Source organism: Anabrus simplex, chromosome 1 (genome assembly GCF_040414725.1).
Source record: "Anabrus simplex isolate iqAnaSimp1 chromosome 1, ASM4041472v1, whole genome shotgun sequence".
NCBI classification, from domain to species: Eukaryota; Metazoa; Arthropoda; class Insecta; order Orthoptera; family Tettigoniidae; genus Anabrus; species Anabrus simplex.
Genome location: NC_090265.1, coordinates 14257302 through 14276349, shown reverse-complemented (window position 1 = coordinate 14276349; position 19048 = coordinate 14257302). Strand labels below are relative to the sequence as shown.

At 37.7% G+C, this 19048-nt stretch overlaps 1 protein-coding gene across 5 annotated transcripts in view; it reads left to right on the top strand.

Moving 5' to 3' along the window:
* The window catches only part of LOC136859225 (zinc finger protein 28), a 115450-nt gene extending 97153 nt beyond the window's left edge, over positions 1–18297 (top strand). For all 5 annotated transcript variants that reach the window (XM_067138684.2, XM_068225279.1, XM_067138686.2 and 2 more), the window contains exon 4: positions 16732–18297. In XM_067138684.2, the coding sequence (XP_066994785.2) occupies positions 16732–17437 (706 nt within the window). In that variant the 3' untranslated portion in view covers positions 17438–18297. The remainder of the gene's footprint in view (positions 1–16731) is intronic.
* The last annotated feature ends 751 nt before the right edge of the window (positions 18298–19048 follow it).

Sequence of the window (19048 nt, the reverse complement as noted above, 5' to 3'; positions counted from 1 at the left end):
TATTGGAACATTGTCATCGGAACTTTATTTTCTTCGAGTGTCGTCTTGGGACTTTAATATTTCAACACGTTGGAACTTTATTTTCTTTAAGTGTCGTGTTGGGACTTTAATATTTCGACACGTTGGAACTTTATTTTCTTCGAGTGTCGTGTTGGGACTTTAATATTTCGACACATTGGAACTTTATTTTCTTCGAGTGTCGTGTTGGGACTTTAATATTTCGACTCGTTGGAACTTTATTTTCTTCGAGTGTCGTGTTGCGACTTTAATATTTCGACACGTTGGAACTTTATTTTCTTCAAGTGTCGTGTTGGGACTTTAATATTTCGACACGTTGGAACTTTATTTTCTTTGAGTGTCGTGTTGGGACTTTAATTATTTGACACTACGGAACTTTATTTTCTTCGAGTGTCGTGTTGGGACTTAAATATTTTGACATATCGGAACTTTGTTATTTCTTCACATTGGAACTTTCTTATTTTTTTTGAAGTGCCACATAGGGACTTACTTATTCGACGGCGATTGAAAGGACTTTGAATTTTCACAAGTGTTGTGTACCACATTGAACTTACGTTTCGAACTTATTCGAACTTGTATTTTTTGAATCGATTTCTGGAACATAGAAATTTTCCGAGCATGTAGGATGAACTTGTGCCCTACCAACATAAACTTTCGTGTGAACGATATGACTTGTTTTCTCAAGTGCCTCATTGAATTTTCGCTTTGTAAAGACTATGAAACTTAGGGGACGTTCAACATTACGTTTAATTGTGAAATATGCAATACTTTCCAAGTGCTGCACAGGGACTTATGTTTTGATTCTTAAAGACTGTGACAATTCAGAATACGCATATCACGTTCCCAGAAAGCCTAGAACTTTCCAGTATTTTGAGTGATCCATAATTTATGAAGTCAGACTTTTTCTTTCAAATATTATTTTCTTTAATGGCTATTCACTTCGCCTATTGACGGAACAGGACAGTTTCTGAGTGCTACTTATTCAGTTCATTGCCAACATGTTTTAAATCTTCAGAACTATGCATTTAGGACTGCAGTGACAGTAATCCTCTAGAACATTCTGACTTACAGTGAGCTTGCATCATGAACTTGCATTTCTACCAGTACTTGTTCTTCGAGTGATTATTCCAGAACGTTTTGATTTAATATCTAGAGTGCAGTAACCATAATTAAAAGGTCATATCTGTTCAGACAGTGCCATGAATGTGTGGAGTGCCGTGCAGGAAATTCAAGCGTGAATTATGTCTCGAATCGAACCCAGGAACGTGTGCCAATCTTCGAGACATTCCAGAACGTCAGGACATTCCGGAACCTCGAGACATTTCCAGAACCTCGAGACATTCCAGAACTCCTCATCCGAGCAGATGTGGTCCCTGCCCAGTCGATGTCCAGCACCATCCCAGGACTTGGAGGTACCAACCAGCCACGACACTTCCACGCTGCTGTACGAAGGTGATATGAACTTGCTTTTGATGATCAATAAACTCAATTTATCAAAAGAATCTCTAAAATTGATAACTATACCTCGGGGGTTGAAGTTGCTCACGTCCGTAGGTTTAACCTCACATTGCCCTACACGTGACCCCTGGGTGGTGCTAAGCGAGCAACAGAGACTAGATGCCGCCGTACTGTCCTCAGCGACCTCATGGCAATGACAATCAAAGATTTAGCCCTTTTCAGGGCGCAGCATCCTACACATGGACACTAGGCCCTCAATTAACCATTTGTCAACTAAACATTGAGGGTATAAGTAGAGCCAAAAGTGAATACTTATCCAAGATACTTCTGGATCATTCTATTGATATTCTGGTGCTACAGGAAACTCATTATGAAGATGAACAATCTGTCAACTAAACATTGAGGGTATAAGTAGAGCCAAAAGTGAATACTTATCCAAGATACTTCTGGATCATTCTGTTGATATTCTGGTGCTACAGGAAACTCATTATGAAGATGAACATCAGTTGATTACCAGGGGGAAAATACCTGGGTACAAACTAACTACCAGACTTCACCACCCTAAATATGAAGAACAATATTGACAACTATGAAGTTCTGCCACCAGACTCCATGCATAATATCTTCACCACATCTGTCAAGGTTCAAAATATTACTATCACAGACGTTTACAAACCACCAATGGTTAACGGGCCAGACCCTATCACACTAAAACCCACCGAAAATAGTGTTATCCTAGGTGAATTTAACAGCCATCATATATTATGGGGCTATAAGGATAGCGATGAGAATGGCGATAGGCTATTGCAATGGATAGATATTAATAACCTGACACTGGTGTATGATGCCAAGGACAAAGGTACATTCCATTCAGCACGATGGGATCATGATTATTCGCCAGACTTGTGTTTTATGTCACATGGACTAATGACCCAATCTTCACAAACACAAAGGCAAGTACTGAACGATTTCCCACGAAGCCAACACAGGCCCATAATCTATAAAATCGGCCTGCAAATCCCAATAATTAGATCAATACCTAAAGCTTGGTGGAATTTTCAGAATGCTGACTGGAAACTGTACTCCTCATACACTGATGCTAACATACGATGGGTAAAACCATCTCCTGAGAACTACGTCCACTTCGTGGGACTAATCAAAGCTGCTGCTAAGCGAAGTATTCCGAGAGGATTCCGTAAAGATTACATACCTGGGTGGAGTGAGGAAACTAGCCATATATACAAAGAGTACGAACAAGACAACAGTCATGAGAAAGCTACCGAACTGCTGGCATCCTTGGACAGTGGCAGGAAAGAAAAGTGGAACAAAACTGGTGAAGGGCTCAGCTTTACTCACTCAAGCCGGAAAGCTTGGTCTCTTATCCGAAAATTGGACTCTTCAAACAAGCCAGCAAGAAAACGATCATCTATAAACTTAGAGAACATTGCTAACTACATTGTCTCCTCATCCAGGCCCATGAAAGATAAGAAATACATCAGAAAAATTTGATCTGAGCTCAAGCGGTTAAGACAAGAAGCTGAACCTCATACCGTCTACTCTCGTCCATTTTCCCCAGAGGAAGTACAACATGGCCTGAAGTCCCTCCAGAATGGTAAAGCAGCTGGATTTGATGGTGTATATCCAGAGCTACTGAAGAACTGTGGTCCCGCAACTGTACACTGGCTGGCGTCCTTCTTTAGCAGTATACTGCACACTGGACGTGTACCCCCAGTATTTAAGAGAACCAAAATCATCTCGATATTGAAGCCAGGAAAGGACCCTTCTCTACCCCAGAGCTAAAGGCCAATTTCGCTATTGTGTGTTACATATAAACTACTGGAAAGGCCTATTCTGAACAGGATAGCTCCTGCAATTGAACACCTGATCCCAATAGAGCAAGCTGGGTTCCGCCCCAAGCGAGACTGTAGTGACCAAGTCCTTGCCTTAACATCATATCTGAAGATTGGTTTTGAGAAGAAATTTAAAAATGTTTCTGTCTTCCTTGATCTGTCAGCGGCCTATGATACTCTCTGGAGAGAGGGTCTCCTCTTGAAGCTCATCCAGATTGTACCTTGTCTTAAGGTGATTACTCTCATTGATAATGTATTGAGTAATCGATTATTCCAGGTATTCTCTGAAAATTCCAGGAGTAGATTTCACTAATTGAATAACGGCTTACCGCAGGGTTCAGTCTTAGCCCCTATACTGTTCAATTTGTACATCCATGATATCCCAGAAACTACAGCTCGGAAATTCATTTATGCCGACGATATAAACCTAACAGTACAGAGATCTACTTTCAAGGAGGCTGAGGATATACTGTCTGAAGATCTACGGGTGATGGATGAATACTTTAGGAAGTGGAGACTTCAGCCAAGTCCTTCGAAGACGGAAGTAGCCGCGTTCCATCTCAACAACTTAGAGGCTACTTATCAACCTAGGATACGGTTCAGGAATCAACTTCTGAAATACAATAGTACACCAAAATACCTAGGTGTAACATTAGACAGATCACTGACATACCGAAGTCACATAGAAAAAACAGCCGCCAAACTTAAGACTCGGAATAACCTGCTGAGCAAGTTAGCTGGAACTTCATGGGGAGCTGAAGCCAATACTTTGCGAACTACCGCCTTGGCCATGGTGTATTCTACAGCTGAGTATTGTGCCGGAATATGGTTAAATAGCTCTCACTGCTATCTAATTGATATCCAACTTCGCCAGGCTATGCGTATTGTATCCGGCACGCTGTACTCAACTCCAGTGCAATGGTTACCTGTCCTTTGCAACATCTCTCCCCCTCATATAAGGAGACAACAAGCACTTAATAGCTTATGGTGCAGAATAGTGAAGAATGAGGCCCTTCCTATACACCAGGATATAAGGCAGCACACTACAACTAGGCTGAAATCAAGAAAACCAGCATGGAAGACAGCTTTGGACCTCTCATGTCTTCGATTCATTCCCAGGAATGCCTGGAGAGAAGAGTGGAGGATGTCATCACCCAGTGGCTTATGTGATATCTCCAACCCCAGCATGAAACTGGCTGGCTTTAGTCTGCCCCGTGCTGTTTGGTCAACCCTGAACAGGATCCGATGTTGTGTCGATAGGACTAGCGCAGCCTTACATCTGTGGGGATGGGTTGATTCTCCCTGCTGTGACTGTGGTGCTCAAGTGCAGTCTATCAAGCACATAGTTCAAGAGTGCCCCCTACATGCATTTCCTGGCTCTGTGGAGGAATTTTTTGAAGTAACACCAGAAGTGATTACATGGATAAAAAAATTTGGACATTAAAATATAAAAGTGAAGTCCTGATGCTGTCACCAACTTGTATATTTGTATATTTTGTATTATATTTGTATATTTTGATTGTCATGTACACATCATACACTAATAATAATAATAATACTATACCTCTCTCTGTACCAGATCCAATGATAAAGCCACTCCCTAGGTTAAGAATCATGCTCGTTAATTTAATATCAAGCGCCTTAAAGATATGAACACATTTTTACGGGTACAATATGTAACTTTTAAAGTTACCTTTTGATTTATATTGAAACTTCAATACGGAATAATATGAAATTTATTACCTGTAATCAGACCCATCTCATCCTGTTCTGCGGCCCATTCTGTACTCACCCGTTTCACTGCTGACACTCTTCGCCCCACATAAGCAGTAGCTTCCCAGATGGATGCAGCATATGCCAATAATGTGCCCTCTTTCAAACTCACTCATTTAACGGTATGGTTCTCACATTCATTTACGAGACATTCTGCATCTCTGTTCAAGTCACACTGATCCATTACCTTTGGTTTATGGCGACAACAAGAGCCGCAGGCACATTTTACCAGTCGGTGATGATGCGCTGAGATATCAATGTGGACCTTGAACCTAAGGTCCGACATGGTTCCAATGCTAATCATTTCTTCAGAACATACTATTGCACGTGTCCTGTGTGGTGGTGGTGGTGGTGATTATTGTTTTAAGAGGAAGTACAACTAGGCAACCATCCTCTACGTGTCCTGTGTATATGAACCTGCAATCTCTAGTCTTTCAAGGTCTTCTGGTTTTTATGAATATAGGTGTAGTACTATAATCTATCAGCTTCATTGTCCTTATTGATAAATTAACAATACAACTATGAAGGATGAGATTTCCACCTTATCGATACTTTATTTACAAAATGTAGATCATTTTAAACATTTTGTAAATAAAGTATTGATTAGGTGGAAATCTCATGTTTAAAATGATCTACATTTTGTAAATAAAGTATCGGTAAGGTGGAAATCTCATCCTTCATACTTGTATATATAGGTGTAGTAGTTAAACACCTCCACCTATCACGAAGATGAAATTTCTTTAAGTAATGCTATACTGTTGTAAATTTTGTTTAAAGAAAGGATTTCGAGAGAATATACAGTATTTCACTGGTGAAATAGTTAACAGTCATTGTATCATTATTGTCGCTCTTCGTATTCAAATAATGCATTGTTGGTTACAGTCGCGAACAATAGGTTTATTGTAGTCAAGAAAATGTATATAAAAATCAGCTGATTCCTGCATTCTGATCGTTTGTACATCCGAGTGTTCAGGTGTCTGTAATTTATACTTCACAACCTCGATCTTTCAGTATTTAAGAGCGGTTAGCTGCCTTTGCTGGCAGGACCTAGTGTTTACAGTGCACTATGTCTTCTGGTATGGGCTAGAGCAATTTTGTTACTTTCATTGACCTGTCTCAGCTTTATCCTTAGCTTTGACAAAATGAAAGTGACTGAGGTATGAGTAATGCTAGTAATGCCATTCCTTCTGCAGCCAGTCCCTGCTATGAATGGTGTGAAAATATTGCTCATAGGGTCAGTTGGTGCATGCATTTCAGTGGGCTTGGCAGACTGATGTGTAATAGCAACTTGTGGCTCGGTGAGGAAAGCAACGGGAAACTACCTCACTCCTCATTTCCCTAGTACGCCTCTTCAGTGATGCCTAGGCCATCTATGACAGCTGATGGCAGAACTGTTGAGGATCCAACCAGCCTTCGGGCTGAGGACTAAACATACATACACAGCTAATAATCAAATTCCTATATCCCAATAATTGCAATTCAAGTCCCGGACGTAGTTTTGACAGAAGTTTTTATTTCAGAAATTATTGTAGGCAGCCTCGTATTTTTCAGCATTTAAGGACACTTTTATTCTCCATCCCATGGAGTAGGGAAAAAATAGTAATCCAACAGCTGTGGTGGTTTCCCATTTTCACACCACACTTGCTCCTTCCCACACCTATCTTGTTGTCGTCGTAAGATATGTGTTGGTGCGACATTAAGCAAATTTTTTAAAAATAGGGTCTTCAGCACTCTGATTCCCTTCTTCTTCTGTCTTCCGCTTATCGGTAGAGAAAACAAAAGGTGCGCCCAGCCGGTGTAATTGTTCTGAAAGAGATAAGGACTCTCCCTGTTGAACAGCTGATGTTCAGCGTCGCGTTACCAAATAACTTCCCAACTCAAACTGAAATTATGAACAGTTTATACGACAACCGAACTCCATCAGGCGTATCTTATTGGTACTCAGACGAATTTTATGAAATGTTATTGAAGAGCACGCTCTTGGAATAGAGGTTATCAAATTTGCATCACAAATACTGTCCAATCACTGACCAATGACAAAATAAAGTAAATTTCTTTTCCACCATAGCTCATTGGTAGTAATCCCTGTGACGTCCTTAGGTGGCTTGTAAACATGGGGAAAATCACCACTTTGCCTCGCTGGTTGCCCATGACTTCCATCTTCTGTTTATCAGCAGACAAAACAATAACATGATGATGATGTTGTTTATTTAAAGAGGCCTAACTGCTAGGACATCAGCCTGAACAATAACTAGCTCATAATTACTGAACTATATGGTCTCACAACTTCTCTATGTTCACATATTAAGACTAAAATAAAGCTCAAAACTAATCTATGTTGACATATTAAGACAAAAATAAAGCTAATGCAAAGCACTTAATTATGATGAAAATGGTAATCTTACTAATTAATATATAACAAGCGTCCCCAAGATATTTCTCCATGGGTTACCTCCAGGTGTTTCACACATGGTGTCTGTATTGTGAAGTTCCCGCTCTGTGTTGTACAATCTACGAAAGTGTTAGGTTCTCATTTCCATAAATCATTCTTGAATTTCTGGTGTGACCTAATTGAATTTCTATTTAATAGTGCCCTTCTGAGGAACGATGTGGACATGGACAAAAGCCAGGACTGCTGCCATTGGTTGTCATGCAAGCAAAGAGAACAGAATCTTGCATTATTATACACTCTTTTGCAAATACATAGAGGTTTGTGAAATGGAATAATTAATGTTCTCCCTTGGTGCAGTCCAGAGTCAATGGGTGCCAGATACTGTATATCAATGGAATATTATTAAAGAAATTGGAGGGAATAGGATTGGACGTTAGGGTTACACGTTGGATAAAAACATTTCTAAATTCAGGGGTTCAGAAAGTCAAAGTAGGAAATAATGTATCGCAGGAAGAGAAAGTTTGGAAGGGAATTGCACAGGGTAGTATAATCGGTCCGTTACTTTTCTTAATATACGCAAATGATTTAGGGAACAATATAACATCAAAAAATAAGATTGTATGCAGATGACATAATTCTTTATAGGGAAATAAACAACATTGAGGATTGTTCAGAATTACAAAGGGACCTTGAAAGTATCCAACAATGGGTTGAAGAAAATAATATGAAGGTTAATGGAGGCAAATCAACTGTTACAACTTTTACAAACAGGAGCATTGACCCTTAGCACTCACGCGGCGGGCCATGCCCGACAACGAGAATATCCCGCACAGGTCCTATGTCGGGCAATGCGCGACATGACATTCTTCCCTATATAACTCCTTTGTCGGGTTACGCGTGCATGAATTACAGGTACAGTAAGGTACTGCAAACCTTCGATGAAAATTTGAAGCCATGTATAGCTATAATCTCTTTGAAATCAGGCTTTGTGCAGATTCTTTGCAGACCATGTGAGTTTGTAAACAAACATTGCTTAGCAACATGGTGTCATTTGAGCAGGGTGAGAAAGAAATAGCCAGACTTTTAGGTGAAAGTGACATTGATTTCAGTGATAGTGGGAGTGATTTTCAATTAAATGGTGAGAAAGATATTGCGGAATGAGATTGTGTTGGTGAGTTGAGTGATAAAAATCCCGATAATGAGATAATTATGCTAAATAGCAATGCTGGTACCTCTTCTGATGGATGGAGGAAATACCGCGACACTGACTTTGATTTCAAAAGCTTATTCACAGGTACGTCAGGTTATAAACAACCGCATGGTTGAATGAATGTGACTTTTTCCAGTTATTACCTTTGACTGACGACTTATTGTCGGAAATTGTGCATCAGACTAACCGTTATGCTAGTGTAAATATTCAAAAGGTTACGCCCCTCACACGTGAGTCTATTAGGGGGTCGTGGATAGATGTTACTTTTCCTGAATTCAAAGCATTTCTACGCTAATCCTAAATATGGCAATGAACAGTAAGCCTAAATTACGATGGGAGAGTGTTTTTTTTTCAGCAATACCTGCAGAAAAATGCCTGGATTACATCCCAGCGAGTGTTTTGGGAAGTTTCACACAGTACACTATTACAGACAAAAAGTGACTGCCTGAGATAATTTTAGGATTGAAAATGCTGAAAATTGCACCTGAATTCTGTATTGTACTTGTATTATATTTATTTTGTGTTTGCTTTAGCCGATTTTTATAAATAGAGTGTCAATGTGTTTGTGCTCTCTGTTATCCCTCTGCAAGCAGATTCTTAAATGGAGCTGGAGAGGCAGCAGAGTTCAGAAGAAAAAGAGGGCTAAGGGTTAAAAATGAATTTGAATATACTTTGGATGAGGTAGTTATTCCAAAAGATGGCAAGTGCAAATACTTAGGTGTGAGATTTGAAAGTAATTTGCACTGGAAGGGTCATGTTGATGACATTGTTGGGAAAACATACAGATCGTTACATGTCATAATGAGGCTACTTAAAGGATGCAACAAAAAATTAAAAGAAAAAAGTTACCTGAGTATGGTTCGTCCATTATTGGAATATGCAAACAGTGTTTGGGATCCTCACCAAGAATACCTAAGAAAAGAAGTAGATAGTGTGAAGAGGAAAGCAGCAAGATTTGTAACAGGGGATTTCAGGAGAAAGAGTAGTGTATCAGAAATGTTAAAGGAACTTGGGTGGGAAACTTTAAGTAAGAGAAGGGAGGAAACTAGACTTATAGGATTATATAGAGCCTATATAAGAGAAGAAGCATGGGGAGATATCCGTGAGAGGCTTCAGTTGGAAAATAATTATATCAGCAGGACTGACCACAAATATAAAATTAGATGGAATTTTAGCAGAAGCGATTGGGGTAAATTTTCATTCATTGGGAAGAGCGTGAAGGAGTGGAACAGTTTACCAGGGGTAGGGTTTGATCCTTTTCCAAAATCTGTACAGATATTCAAGAAGAGAACAAACAGCAACAGAGAAAATAAATGATCGACCAGTGCAGGTTATTGTGAATAAAATAAAAATGTGTGTGAATAAATTAATTCCATCCCCTGGTCTAAGGAGTTTGGACAGCCAAAGTAGGTGATTGCCTGTAGGGGTGAAGTACAGTGGGGACTTCGAGGGCCCTGGGACCGCTACAGTAGCTGTGAAGGCCCTTCAGGAACTCTGAAAAGTGGTGGCAAAAGGGGCTCTGGTTAAGACGCAGCAGGTCGTTATGCTACTTAGGTTCCAGAATGGGTAAGAAAAATAATAATAAATAAGTAAATAAATGCAATGTAAATTTTAATCTTATACCAGTTGTATAGTATCATTTGAAGTAATTCCACATACTGTATATCAGTTGACTATATTTGTAAGTAGTACAGAAGATATTATAGGTAGAATTTTGTAAACAATATAAATTTATTAAGGATGAGCTGTGTGTTTAATAGAAAAAAAATAGCGTAAATTGTATAATATTGTATTATAGGAAAATTTTCTTCTCTTGTTAATTTAATATTTAGTGCTTGACAATAATATATTTTAGTGTACCATTTGCCACCGAGGTAGACGCCTCATTTGCAAATAAAGAGATTTTGATTTGATCTTGATTTTAATCAAAATGTTACCACAAATCCTGAGAAATTTTGGGGAGAACCAGTGTCGTGGCAGACAGAAACTCAGGACTTGATTGATTTCCCGTGTGGTTGGAAACCTAAGGGTGGGGAGGTGCCAACTACATGTGATAGATGAAGAGATCTAGCTGCTTCCCCCCAAATAATTTCAATGCATGATTAAATTATATGCAGTTGACAGTAATGTGGTTATTTATTATGACGAGGTCAATGAGGAAGTCTGATATTTCTCTGGTTAACTGTAAACCTCAAATTCCAAAGTTAATTATTATGAAAATGACATAATTTCCCCTTGGACTGACAGAGATTCAGCTAGCAACTGTTCCGATAACTTCCAACAGAAAGGTCCCGAGGCAAAATGCACATAGTTTATGTAGCCTCCTGGCCACACCCACTGTTCTAGAATCTCATGGAAATCATATGGAATATTCAACATGACTTATCATCAGCCAGACAAGTGGCTAGAAACCAGTGCTCTTCCAGCACGTCATGGTTGGTTTCCATGTCCAAACGTGTCCCCCTTGTTTGTACATGACTTCCTTTCTGTCGGTCATGCCATTATTTAAAGAACTGAGATCTTAAACCTCTAATACAGGAATATTATTTTACACACATAGCTGCCTCTGTGGATCAGTGGTAGTGTGTCAGCCTCCGGATCCCAAGATAGCGGGTTCAAACACGCCAGAGGTAGTCGGATTTTTGAAGGGCGGAGAAAAGTCCATTCGACGCTCTATGTCGTATGATGTCGGCATGTAAAAGATCTCTGGTAACACTTTTTTTGTTGTCCCAAGAAAATTCATTAAATCTCAGCCATGGACACCCAAGAGAGTTCCGGTTTACTCGGACTGCCATGTAGCGGGTCTAGAGTAAAATGGAACATCGAAATTGATGAGCAGACAGCCAGATGGCATCAAATTGAAATGTCTGCACATGGTAGCTGAGGCCATATTATTATTATTATTATTATTATTATTATTATTATTATTATTATTTTACATACAATAATTTTTGATTCTTGTGTTACTTTATTCTTATTACTTAAATCTCTCAAGTGTTATTAAGTTCTTAAATTTTTACCTGGGACTTAATGACTTTTTCCAATGTTCCTATATCATGGCTTGGTTCTTTGAAGAAAGACTGCCCAGTGTTCATATCTGGGAATGGGCACAGCACTGGCCTCAAAGAAATTCTAAGTGAAAACAAGTACTATAATGTCCACACTGCAATCAAGAATCCCTAAAAGAATGGGGAATGGGCATATCATCATCACCATCATCATCATCATCATCATCATCATCATCAATGTCCCACTCCAGTCACCCGGGTGTGGTTAACAAGCCTCCTCCACTCCTTTCCATCCTTCCACTTTTCCTGCTCCATTACTTCTGCCACATCCAATTCAGCTTCTTTAATGTCATTCCATATCTGATCCATCCACCTTCTTCTCGGGTTTTCAACTGGTCTCTTTCCCTTAACTTCTGTTTCCAATTCCCTTCTTGCTACACGTTCCTTTCCCATTCTTTTTACATGTCCGAACCATCTCAGTCTTGCTTTCTGTATGTTCTGTACTAATGGTTCTATATTTAGCTCTTCTCTGTTTTTAATGTTTTGAATTCTATCTCTTCTTGTCTTCTTTAACTGATATTCTTAAAAATTTCATTTCTATTGCTTGGATCTTACTTTCTCTTATTACAGTAGTTACCACCGTTTCCAGTCCGTATGTTACAATTGGTATGAAATACTGTTTCTATAATGTTAATTTCATTTTGTTGGGTACTTTGTCATCCCATAAAAGCTCTCTGACTTAATGATAAAATGTTGTACCTTTACTTAGCCTGTTATTAATTTCAGGGTTGATTACGTTACTTCCTTTAATAATGCTACCCAGATATGTAAACTGCTCTACATTTTCTAACTGTTCTCTGCCTATGTTCATTTGGCTTCTCTTTTTCTCTTTTTCACAGTGCATGACTACGGTTTTCATTACCATTCCAAACTCCTTCAGATTTTCTTTCCGAATGTCCAGTCTCCTTTGTACTTCCTTTTTTCCCTTTCCCCAAATCACCACATCATCTGCAAATACCAAAGCATTCACTTTATCACTAATGATACTCTGTTTTACATGTTTTATGATTCCATCCATCAATATAATAAACAATAATGGTGACAGTGCACTTCCTTGTTTGAGACCTTTTTTTTTCCTATAAAATGTTTCAGATTCACCACTTCCCACTTGTACACTGCTTTACTCTCATGATACAACATTTTTATCTTGTTAATTAATGGTTTTGGTACATTCAATTTAACTAGGCATTCCCATACATGTTTTCTCTTAACCGTATCATAAGCATATACTGAATCCAAAAATATGAATATGATTTCCTTGTTCTTTCTAGATGTTTTTGCCATTATCATTTGCACTGTAAATATCAAGTCTATTGTTGATCTATTCAGTCTAAAGCCATATTGTTCTTCCTCTAACTGTGTTTCTGTTATATCCCTCTGTCTTTTGTCTATAACTTTCTCCATTATTTTTAGCCCATGTGATAATAGGGTTATACCTCTATAATTTTCACATTTCTTCCTATTTCCTTTTTTGAACAGTGGTATAGTGGTTCCTTGTTGCCAATCTTCAGGTATCCTTTCATCCTTCCATACAGCATTGAGAGCCCTGTATAGCCACTGTAGTCCAATGCTTCCTGCTGCCTTAATCATATCAGCATTCAATTTGTCTTTTCCACTTGCTTTATCTATGGTCATTGCTTTCAGTGCCCTTTGAAGTTCCAACCATGTTACCAAGTTCTCTTCTTTTTCTCCATCTATTATTTCCATTTTCTTATCTCCTTCTTCCTCCGAGCAGTCATCCTCATTTTAAAGTTTTCCAAATACTTTGCCATCACCTTCTGAAGACCCTTTTTGATTTTTTCTTTTTGATGTTATTACTTTGTATAATAGTTTCTGATTTCCTCGACTATCTTGCTCAATTGCCTTGGTCAACTCTCCCCAACGTTTCTCCTTTTCTTCCTCGATACTCCTCTTTACTTGTAGTTTCAATCTTTTGTATTCCACGTGTAACCTTTCTATTTTATTCTCATCCCTCTGATACCTTTTTTGCTTTTCCGTTTCCATTTCTATCTTCACCTTGTTCCTTTCTTTTATTTTGTCTGTCCACCACCGTGTCTCCTTTCCCTTAATCTTTGCTTTTGTTTTCCCGCATACCTCAGTTGCTGCTCCCACAAATGTCTGTCTTCAGTTGTCCCGCTCTTCTTCTCAACTTCGCATTTTCATGTTAGGCAACTTCCTTTTTATACAATCTTGGAATGCCATTCTGGTTAAGACGCAGCAGGTCGTTATGCTACTTAGGTTCCAAAATGGGTAAAATATAAATATGTAAATAAATTCAATGTTAATTTTAATCTTATACCAGTTGTATATTATTATTAGAAGTAATTTCACATACTGTATATGAGTTGACTATGTTTGTAAGATATTATAAGTAGAATTTTGTAAACAATATAAATTTATTAAGGATCATGTGTGTGTTTAATAGAACAAATTATTAGCGTAAATTGTATAATATTGTATTCTAGGAAAATTTTCTTCATCTCTTGTTAATTTAAAATTTAGTGCTAGACAATAATGTATTTTAGTGTACCATTTGCCACCGAGGTAGACACCTCATTTGCAAATAAAGAGATTTTGATTTGATTTTTATCATCCTCTTCCTCCAATTCCCAAACCCTGATCTTTGGTTTCTTTTTCAATACAATTTTAGGGATTTTTACTTGTTTTAATTCCACAATTAATCATCTGTGATCACTTTCCTTTCTTTCACTGGGGATTATCTTTGTATGCATGACATATCTTCCCCATTCTCAGTCTGTTATTATAAAATCGATGAGTGTTCCATACTGTCCATCTCAACTATATTGGCTGATCTTATGGCCGTTCCTCTTCATAAACCATGTTCTTTATTATCAGGTTATTTCTCTTACTAAAGTCCTAAATTAGGTTGTCAGTCTGGTATATGCATGTACCCCAAACGAAATTCAAATGTTAAACACTCAGTTACCTTCAGTAGGTAACCACGTTATGTGGCAAAATTAACAATACTTAGTTTTATGTACCCAAATGAGTAAGAGTTAATCCCAACACACTTTTACCTCAAGAGGCTATGGAACAATTCTAGGGAAAAAGTAAATGGCAAGGGATACCAAACACAGGAGATCCCTTAAATGACTGACGATAGACGACTTGTTACTGGGGCACAGTTGCCCAATTTAAGGTGGGATTTAGCCCAGAATAAGCTGTGGACAAGGGAAGAAGGAAAGCTTAAAATCTGAAATGATCAAGGTTTAAATTTTGAAAAGACCTAACCACAATGAATTAAATTTGAGAAAGATGCTGAGGGTACACATTCAAACAAAGTTGTAAAATTTAGAGAAATTGATGTCAAGTCAGATCTTTAAGTCCCACGTGGCGGTTTTAATATAAATGAAATAACAATAGCTAAATCACATAATTTACAAATAAGGGAAAAGTTTGAACCTAACAGCTACATAGTTTTAGAATATTTAAATATCTCCCTCAACCAGGAGCGGAGTTGTGACGATAGCGATAGCCTTTTAAAATTCATGCCTTATTAGCCAACCAAGCATGGTGCAACCCATCAGTAGAACAGTCCCACATGCAGAGAGGACTCCTGAGAGGAAATGAAGTTGTTCTTTACAATTAGACCGAGCGAGTTGGCCATGCAATAAGGAGCGCACAGCTGTGAGCTTGAATTTGGAAGACAGTGGGTTTGAACCACACTGTCTGCATGGGAGGCAAATCAGTCTTTTAGAGTGTCACTCTAATGATCGCCCTTACTCCTGCACACTCTACAACAAATCCTTCATGAGTAAATGCATCCTTTTGGCCCTGCCCTGGAGATGTAATTTTCAGTGGTTTCCAATTTTCATGCCAGGCAAAACTGGGGCTGTACCTTAATTAAGGCCATGACTCCTTCCTTCACACTCCTAGCCCTTTCCTATCACATCATTGCCATAAGACCAAATTTTTTCGGTGCGACCTAAAGCAACTTGCAGAAAAAATTTATATAGTTACTTGACCAGATAGTTTGACGATGTAGAGCAGTTAAAATCTCGGGAATAGAACCAGCTTATCTCCGAAGCCTATAGTTCCACGCAAGTGTAAGAGGTCTGATAACCACAATAATTTTTTTCCACCTAATGGATGCTCTTTATTCTTTGCCTTTGGCAAATCTGTAAGAAAATTGACAAATATACTACATGCTTCAATACTTTGCAGTCATCATCAGCTGTACAAACAGAAGCTTAGGTGATGATATATTAAAAGTAAGCACATGTATATTCTTTAGTCAATCTTAAAAGTATCCCATGGGAAACTAAAAAACTTATAAACTAATTGAGTGAGGAAGATAGTGTTGGCGGGGGGGGGGGGAAGGGGTTGTATGTGGATTGTGCAGAGGTGAAGGAGGTTGCTTAGTGATACTTAGTGTCTAACATATTATAAATACTTATTGGTAGTTAAAATAGCATAAAATGTCTTATAGAATATGTCAATTTGCTTAAAAAATACTGGTCCACTTTTCTCTGACTAAAGTTGGAGTGTGTTGGATGTTGTTTTCCTTTGAGTGTCCAGCTTCTTATCACCAGGTATAAAACTTCTTTTGAAGTTCCTTTAGTACTTGTTCTAAAGGTTTGTAAACTAGGTTGTTTATCTTGCTTTTACTTATTTGCCTTCAGAGAATACACTGATTTGTTGGGAATTTCATTGTATTAAAATTCCTCTAAATGGGTAGCTTGCACACGATCTGTTACCGGCAAGAATTCACGAATGTCGTTAAATGTCAATAAGTGTAAGAGTTGTTACTTAAATACTTAAATGCCATGTCGCAACTACATGTAGCATGTAAAAATCGTGCATTAAATGAAATTGCCCCAGAAATACCCATATCAGCTTTGAAACCTTCTTACTGATATGCCACACAATGCTTTTAAAAGTTAAAACAGATAGATTGCAACTTCAGATCTTGAATATACTTATCAATGTTGTTCTTTCCAGGACAGAAAAGCCGTTTGGTGTTGAAGAATTAATTCCCAAGGAGAGTAACCCATTACTCATCGATGAGAGTTTACATCGAACTTCTACCAACCAGTCCTTTACTAGCAAAAAATTACCGGAACTACGTCGATTGATATTTCAAGATACTTCCCATGCTTGTAATTCACTTGAAGATAAAAACTCAGTTCTTACAAAAGAGCAGACAGCCAAAATGAAATCGCTTTACGGGCAGTGTCCAGTGTGTAAGGAATTTGTCAATTCTCTGAGAGATCTAAAAAATCACAGTCTGCGTCACGGAGAGGTTTGGCCATACATTTGTGTTAAGTGTAATAAGGTGTTCAATTACGAGAGTGGTTTTCGATCCCATATGTTTAAATTACACAGAGCTAGTCGGTCCTACACTTGTCAAGTCTGCAACATGACCTTCAAAGACGGTTCAGAGCTGCATAACCACAAATTTGTTCACACTGGAAGGAAAGTATTTTCCTGTCCAATATGCAACAAGGCCTTTACTACAAACCAAGGTTGTCTTTTACATATGAAGAATCTCCATCAGGTGGTGCTACGACCGTACTCATGTTCTAAATGCAAGGAGGCATTTAGACTTCGCCAGGAATTTGAGAGGCACATATGTCGGGGCATGGTAATGAAAGACCAGAGGGTGGCAAGTTCTTCTGGGATACCTGTGGTAGGTCATCCAGTCTGAGCTGGAGGCAAATAAGGGATTTATTTATTAATACATCCATAACAGGGTATATCCCCAATTACAATGCATGGTACAAAATACATTCAATATATAAATGGTACCTATATGTACAAAATAATATATAACAATTAAAAAACCAAGATTGCCTTGACTAAATTAAGAATAATTTAAACACATTTTCAATAAAACATACAAACATATAAAGTATTAAAGTCAAGGAAGATAAAACAAATAAGCAAAGAAAAAAGAAAAATATTCATAAGAACAGCAAATACATGAACACACATACATTTGAAAAATAATAGTGGCATTACATACGTCATATTTCAGTGCTGAATTTTCTCCAATAAATTATTCATTATAATGTAAATATTGTTTTAACATTTTTAAAAATAAAGGAAGTGATAGAGCAAAATCTATTTATCTGCTGTCTGAAGATATTTTGTTATATACTTCACACATTTTTACAACAGGTGAATTTTTATGATGTGAGGTGCTTGAGAAGGGGCAGTAAAATGTTTGTCTCAAACGAAGAGTTACCCCTTGGTATTGAAGTTGATTCTTTTAAGAAACTCTTGGTTATCTAATATTCCATTAACTGTCTTGTAAAGAAATATCTGTTGAGCTAATATTCTATGTGTACTGAGCTGCATTAAACCAAATTCATTTAATAGAGTTCTATAAGAAACTCTTTGATGATATGATGATCGGTTATATTTTTAAAAATATAAATATCGCAAAAATTTGTTTTGTATTTTTTCTATTTCGTTAATTGTACACATGTACTGAGGAGCCCACACTACACATGCATATTCAAGTTTACATCTAACAAGATGACTGAATAAGATTTTAAAAGTATATTCATCGCTCAGTTCCTGAGTATTTCAAATAATAAACCCTAATTGTCTAAATCCATCATTTGTAATTTTGTGAATGTAACTGTTGAATGAAAGTTTTGAATCAAGCATAACACCCAGATCATTTACTAAATTACACCTCTGCAAGATATCACCATTTATACTGTAGTTACTCACAGTCACATTCTTATTACGAGAAAATGTGATCACAAAACACTTTTTAGTATTGAAAAAAAGCCTGTTTGCAACACACCATTTGTAACAGTTGTTCAGATCGGCTTGCAATTCCATAGCATCATCATACCCGGTAATTTGCTTATAAATCTTTACGTCATCAGCAAAGAGTAAGCATTTTGAATATTTTATTACATTCGGTAAGTCATTTATAAATAATAAAAATAACAATGGACCAATGTTTGAGCCCTGAGGGACTCCAGAATTAACTTTGAACTTGAATGAAGTATTTTGTGCGTAAGATACAAACTGTTTTCTCTCTAATAGATACGAAGAAATTAATTTCAGAAACTCGGCAGATAAACTAAATAATGATAATTTTCTCAAAAGAATACCATAATCAATTTTATCAAAAGCTTTTGCAAAATCAGTATAAACTGCATCGATAGGAAGCCCTTCATTCATTGAATCAGAAATATCCTGAATAAAGTTCATAAGATTAGTCGTAGTAGAACGCTTGGGATAAAACCCATGCTGAAATTCTGATACGTATGGTTTGATATGATTAAATATTCTAACA